The sequence below is a fragment of the Opisthocomus hoazin genome, chromosome 2 (genome assembly GCF_030867145.1).
Source record: "Opisthocomus hoazin isolate bOpiHoa1 chromosome 2, bOpiHoa1.hap1, whole genome shotgun sequence".
Lineage (NCBI taxonomy): Eukaryota > Metazoa > Chordata > Aves > Opisthocomiformes > Opisthocomidae > Opisthocomus > Opisthocomus hoazin.
In genome coordinates this window covers 128,565,021-128,572,046 of record NC_134415.1, presented here as the reverse complement: position 1 = coordinate 128,572,046, position 7,026 = coordinate 128,565,021, and the positions used below count along the sequence as shown (strand labels likewise).

The 7,026-nt window shown below is 45.1% G+C and overlaps 1 protein-coding gene across 1 annotated transcript; it reads left to right on the top strand.

The window, feature by feature from the left end:
• The first annotated feature begins 635 nt into the window (after positions 1-635).
• LOC104338350 (gallinacin-2) lies at positions 636-2,214 on the top strand. Its single transcript, XM_009944386.2, has 3 exons — positions 636-693; positions 1,358-1,478; positions 2,169-2,214. The coding sequence occupies exons 1-3, from the start codon at positions 636-638 to the stop codon at positions 2,182-2,184; spliced, it is 195 nt and encodes a 64-aa protein (XP_009942688.2). The 3' UTR covers positions 2,185-2,214.
• The last annotated feature ends 4,812 nt before the right edge of the window (positions 2,215-7,026 follow it).

The window sequence follows — 7,026 nt, the reverse complement described above, 5'->3', positions numbered from 1 at the left end:
GATGTCCCCTGCTAGGCTATCTTCTCCCATTTTGCTGGTATTTCACTGAAGATTACATGTTTGTTTTTCAAATTTAATTTGTGTAATGGGAACTAATTTGGTTGTACATTTCCATTCTAGAATTGTTGCCTGCAGACAAAGACTGTAGATTTTAAGCAAGTTCATTTTAGCTGTTTTTTCTTGATAAATTTTATCATCGCAAACTGAAGATTTTTTTTCTGAAGTTTGTAAGTTCGACAGTATAATCACATCATTTTGCTTAGTGTTGTTTGTTTACTAGATAAAGCATTTAACTAAAAATAAAGTCATGATTGCATTTTTGGCTAAGGACTATTTGCAAAACTTGACAAAAATCCAAGTGATCAACCTATTAAAATAGCTCAACGATCACACATGCTCAAAGCATGTTTCCCCGTGTATACTTCCTCTCCCAGAAATGCTCACACAGCGGCCATGACATTGTATGAGTCTTACTGGTTATTTTTGAAAGTTTGAAGAGAAAGGTAATATAAATGTCATTTTGATTGACACCGTTTTAGTACAGTTCAGAAAAGACTGTAGATTCCAGGGTCTGTCTGTCTCTCATATGTCTTTCTTGGTCTTTTTCCCTACAGTGACACAGCAAATCCACAGTCATGAAGATCCTTTACCTGCTCTTTTCTGTCCTCTTCTTGGCACTCCAGGTTTCTGCAGGTAAGATGGAAAAGAGATGCTAGAAGAGGATTTTTGCGCTCCTGAAGTAAACTTCCGAGCAGATTTTAACCACTACTGGTTAAAATTGCTAGCAATCAAGTAGAAGATAGTCAAGTAGCTCAGTGCCTGTGCTCCCCTATGAAAACTCTTTCAAAGATGAAGAAATTTTTACATCTAAATAAAAGTGATTTTTCACTTCTGGTGTCTTCCTAAAAAGATCGTGCTAAGCGCTCTGGTGTTGGACAGCTGAGAAGGTGTCCGTGGTGATCTTTAGATAACAGCACACTCCGCAGCGCATATGCAGATGAACAAAAGTGGCCAGCTATTTTTGGATAGGAACCAGTATTAACGCCTCTGGTCCCATCACCCTTTTCCATAAAGCAAAGGAGAATGAGTCAGGAGGTCCATATTGTTCTCCACCTGGACTTTAAGGCCATACATTTAGATGCACTGTAAGCTAAGGATCCCACCTATACAAGGTGTAGACCTGCTTTATAATCTCACCTCCTACATCACCTTTCAACATGGCCAAGTCTGGGCAACCCACCTTAAGGCAAGCTGGTGGTGAAGGCAGCTCAGCGAATGGGAAACCCTGCTGCCATTATGGCTGCGTTGCCCTGCCCTGCAGAATGAGACAGCAGGAAATTTTTTGTTACTGTTGCAGGTTCGTCTTCTTCCCGGCGGGACTTGTTTTTCTGTAGAGGAGGGTCCTGTCACTTTGGAAGATGTCCCATCCACCTGATTAAAGTTGGAAGTTGCTTTGGGTTCCGTTCCTGCTGCAAATCGTGAGTTTGACATTCACCAAGGCTTACCTGTAGAATGAGCTCACAAATCTGTTTTGCCTGTGTCCTTAACCTCAAGGTGCTTTTGAACCTATAATGCCATGAGAACAGTCAAGCGCTGAAGTAGGTAGAGCTCCACAGTGCGCTTTCTTCTGAGATGTGCACCACGATCTGCCCCAGAAAGCAGGATAAAGCACGGTGGGACATGTCGGCCTTGTGCTGTCCCAGCTGTCCGACTCCTTTACAGCTCCTACGCCAGGGCAAAATAGCAGGGTTTGGGATTTGCAGAACTGGGCTGCCATGTTGTATGGGGAACAGAGGGGAATTCGGTTACGCTACAGGGTGAACACAGATCTCAGAGTGCCATCAAATGCGTGCAGAAAGTGCAAAAGTGTAGTAAAAAGAAAATATCATAAGAAAGGCAGCTTTCTATTTTCACTCAGCAATAAATGCATTCCCCTGCAATATCAGGGAATATAAATTTAATTCCCTGATTTTCCTGAAGCGATAGGAAAACACTCTTCTTACTCACAGGTATGAGTGTACAGGGCTGTCCCAGCATGGCTACACATGACGTATTAGGCATTTTAGAAAATATTTATACTCAAGAGGAAAACATGCATGGACTGAGAGTAGGAGGGAATAGAAACAGAAAGAGAATCTGAATCTTGTGTCTTTTTTTCCTTTGTGCAGGCCATGGAATGTATAAAAACTTCATGGACTGTCCATTCAAGAGCGATGAGAGTTTCTTCTAAACCTAGGAATTTGCTTGGAATACCCTTACTGCTAAAACCACAGGATCCTGCTACAAAGCCTCACACACTTTTTGTTTTTAATGCAAAAAGCTTTATGATGTAGAGTAAATTCTAATGTATTCTGCATCGCATTCCCTTCTTTTAAATAAATTGTTGTTACTTTGCATTCACATCACTGAAACATGGGTGTCTGTTGCATGGGAGGAAGGTTATGATCCCACCTGTGTTTTGACTCACAAGCCCCAGAGGGCAAAAAAGCACAGTGCCAACTGCTCCTTAATTTGAGCTTTTCTGAGATATATAGCTGTCCAGGGCTAGACAGACATGGACTGAAGACCTTACCTTCCAGTACCAAGAGAAAGGCTGGCTGGAAGAATTCAGCTTCTCTTCGCAGGAATGGGTTCAGATGCCAAAAATCCTTTCATTACCTTGCAGAAATCTTTTCTTGGATAAAGAGAAGGTGAAATAGCTAACAACTCAGACATGTACCATCCAGTGAAATATCAGCATTGGGACTCAATGTTCTGGCTTCAGGAGGATGCCCACAACCATCTCAGGAAAGATGTAGGCCCATCTTCTTTCTTTTTAAAATAGTGCAACAATTTATCCCACTTAGTTTCTCTCCAGAAGATTTTGTCCTGTAATTTCACAGTAATGGGTGTAAGTTTTACTTTTTTTTCCTACATGTCCCTCTGAGAGGATGCATAAAAGATAATAGATGGAGAACAGCCTATACTCGTCTCTCTTCATCAGCTCCTCTCCCACTCCCTTCACCATACCACAGAATCACAGAATCCCAACCCCCCTGCCAAAGCAGGGTTTCCTACAGTAGGCTGCACAGGACTTTGTCCAGGCGAGTCTTGAATATCTCCAGAGAAGGAGAATCCACAGCCCCTCTGGGCAGCCTGTGCCAGGGCTCCGTCACCTTCAGAGGGAAGAAGTTCTTCCTCATGTTCAGACGGAACTTCCTGTGCTTCAGTTTGTGCCCATTGCCCCTTGTCCTGTAACTGGGCACCACTGAAAAGAGTCTGGCTCCATCCTCCTGACCCCAACCCTGCAGATATTTAGAGGCATTTCCAAGGTCCCCCCTCAGCCTTCTCTTCTTCAGGCTGAACAAGCCCAGCTCCCTCAGCCTTTCCTCATAGGAGAGATGCTCCAGTCCCCTCATCACTCCCTTCAGGTCTCCGTTGGGATACACACACTTCTCAAATGTTGCTCAGGAGGGGATTTTGTTTGCCTGCCAAGATTGCAGGATTTGAATGTCCTATGTCTATTTCTTTGCACTTCTCAGCAGGGAATAAACTTATTCTCAGGTGTCCCATCCAACCGCTAATCCTCTGCATCATGATTTCCTATACTCAAGTCACAGTGATAATTATCAAAATCTTTGGAAAATGGGTGCTTGGAGGAATGCATGCGTGGACAATATGTAGACCCTCTTCCCAGTGCTAGCTGACAGTCTGGCCCTGTCATGCAGCGAGACAGATGGCAGGGCTTGCTCACACCTTGAAGGGGGCTGAGAGGGTAATGTCCTCCAGGGGGAATGTATCTACAGGAGATGTCCAACATGCAACATGACCATGTGTTCAGACCTCTTCTCAAATGCATTTACAGCAGCTGGATCATGTCCGCCCTCAAAAAGCAGTTCAAAACTAATTTGGCATATTTTAGAAAAAAGTGCCTCTGAGTCTTTGTTTCTTTTTTTTTTTTTTTCTCTTTGGTGCAGACTGTAGGCTTGCTCTCTGTCTGACACTGCTAAGAGAAAAGAGAATGCATAGGAACCTTGTGGTTCAAAGCAAGTCCAGGACTCTGTATTAAGAGGGGGAAAAAGACACCAGAACAGAGACAAAGCAGTGAAAATCTGTGCCTAGAAAACATCAGGTTGGTTTCAGTTGTCATTGTGACAGAAGTCATGTTTTGCAGAGAAATGCAAGTATACAAAGGAATTAGCTTACTAAAACCACAGTTGTGACTATTCTTTAATCAGTAGATAGCCAGGATAATTACATTATATTCATTTTTAGCCCAAGTATATTACGAGAATGTAGCATCTAGTGTGCTGTTCTGTGTAGGATTTCTGACACTAAACTGTGTTCAACAGTGTTAATCAACTATACAGAGAAGGTTCTTAGAAGTTCTGATTTACCACATTTGAAATTATTATTGATTTTTGCAGTCCTGTAATGGACATGACTTGCAGGAGATCTCAGCTCTTCCACAGCAGCACATGGACACCAGGTAGAATAGCACACAGCGCTGGAAATGGCACTACTGCCAATGTTCAAGCAACTGAAGCCATCCTCACCAGCCTGTTGGTCCTTCTGACTCTATTGACTGCAACAGGAGTCTAGCCACCACTGTGTCTGTAGTCACCCACATTAAGTCAGAGGAAATGAATCCCCCCAAACATGTTGCATGCAGTATATATGATGGAAGTTACGGTATACGTACTTCACAGGTCACAAAATATTTGGTACTGAAATAGTTACTCTTGTCTCAGCCCCTCTCTTACCCCTGCAGTTCCACCTGGACTTGTCCATATGCTTAATATTCTGTCAAGTGGCACAGCTTGGCAATGTAACCTTTTATGGTTATGTCTGGGAATGAATTGCACACCATGGAAGCGAAGGACAGGAAACATCGTTATTTCTCAACACGACAGGAGTTAGTGGGTTAGCTGGCCACAAACTGTTTAGGTTTCTCTACAATTCAAAAGCTGAAATTTCTTGTTGATGCTTTTCAAGACTTGACCTTGACCTTGACAAAAATTCTGGCCTCACAATATAGGAAATTTCTTGCTATGGATGCCTAAATGTCACCCCTGTCCTAGTCTTTGTCCCTGGAAGCTACAGGCACCAGCAGCAGCAGATACTTTCGTCAGCCTGTGCTGGACAGTGTGTCCCCTGGGTGGGCACTGCCTGTGCTGGAGGCCCCAGGCTCCTCCTCTGCTTGCTCCAGCACACTGTAACCCTCCTTGTTGGAGGTCTTGCTGGGAGCTGTGCTACTCTGTGCCCCATCCCACCACACAGCGAGGAGGGACCTTACTTGCCCTCATCAGCACTTGGGCTGATCCCATGGGCAATCCCGAAGCAGACCTTTCTAGACCTTAGTAGGAAATCGATCTCCCAGGCTGGCTATCCAGCTCCTCCTCATGGTGACATCTTAAAGTGGTCCCATGGATCAGATGGGTAGTTCTGCAGGGAGTGAGCAGAGTGTCTGCTCCTTTCCATCCATCTGGAGATAACCTGGGACCAGACTGGCTGCTCTCTACCAACGAGCTGCCTCCATGATTGTGATCCACCTGTGGGTAAATATGTGTGTGTATCCATGAACATGTGTGTATCCATGAACATGGGTGTATCCATGAACATGTGTGTTCGTAAGAAATGGCTCTGGTTGTTCTAGTGAAGACTTCTTTTTTCAGGCAGGCCACCCTCAGCCATTGCCACCTTTCCAGCTGGGTTTGCAGCACTTGGCAGAGATGCTAGGCTTCTGTTTATTGGCATTTGCTTCTGTCACATTTCTCTGGGTAACTTAACCCAGCTCCCACTCGCGATGAAGATGGCTCTATGTTAACTCTGTATTTTTCCAAAATGCACCATATTAAAAAAGTGTTTCCACTTTTGTCTTCAGGGAGATCACCTGACAGCAAAACTCTACCCAGTGATGCAGTTATGAAGCACAAGGCTCAGAAGAGGTTTTAATTTTCTGCCTTACTCAGAAAGCAGACTCATACATATCATCAAGAAGTACAGTACAGAGGTAGTTACTTCCCGTCTTCACAAAGATGAATGTCCCTCCTAGGGAAAGCCCCAAGCCGTGGGAACTCTGAGCCCTGGGGTCATCTCTCAGAAGACATACAGGGAGTGTCCTGTGCTCACCTCACCCCTTTCAGAGGCTTAGCTGTCTGCTTTCAAAACTAGGATTCACATGGAGCTGCTACAAGGCCTTGAGTAACAGTGCTGCGTGAGAAAGAGCTGTGATAAGAACTCTCTCAAACATGACTTGAGAGCTGCCTTTAAGCTTCATTTCTTTTCCCTGGCCTTTGCATGAGCTATTTGCCAGCTTTGATTCTGGCTGTACACATTGCTGACCTGCCTTCCTGGTTTGAACTTGGAGCTGCCTCATCGCTGTGAAGCCAGACTTTCCTGGTGGAACAGCCTGGCCTTTCTGCTCCCTGACCAGTATTTTGGTTGCACGCAGACCAGAGCACAGGCAAACATGCGTGTTCACCTGCAGCTGCAGCACAGCTTTGTGTGTGGTTTTGTAGAAGAGGTGAGGTTAGTGCCTGACATCAGAGAGCAGCAGGGCTGGTCACGTATGGTCTCCAGATGGGAGAAGAGGAGGAGGCATCCTGTTTCTTCCCTGGAAATCAGGGAACTTTTATATATAGTTTACCATCAGCAAGCCTGCAGATGATGCCAAACAGGGAGGAGTGGCTGATGAACCAGGGGGTTGTGCTGCCACCCAGAGAGACCTCGACAGGCTGGGGAAATGGACTGACAGGAACTTCATGAAGATCAACATGGAGAAGTGCAACGTGCTGCACCTGGGGAGGGACAACCCCACGCACCAATATATCCTGAGGCCACCCAGCTGAACAGCAGCTTTGCAGAAAAGGACCTGGGGGTAGTGGAAGACACCAGGCTGAACCTAAGACAGCAATGGACCTTTGTGACGAGGAAGGCTACCCTGAAGTTATCCTGGGCTGCATTAGACGAAGTATTGCCAGCAGGATAAGAAGGGGTGATCCTTCCCCTCTACTCAGCACTGGAGTACTGTGTCCAGGTCTAGGC

Excerpts from the sequence above, each read along its gene's own strand:
- LOC104338350 (XM_009944386.2), top strand. The coding sequence starts at position 636 with ATGAAGATCCTTTACCTGCTCTTTTCTGTCCTCTTCTTGGCACTCCAG. Across the intron at positions 694-1,357 it reads GGCACTCCAGGTTTCTGCAG|GTTCGTCTTCTTCCCGGCGG; the intron begins GTAAGATGGAAA and ends TTACTGTTGCAG.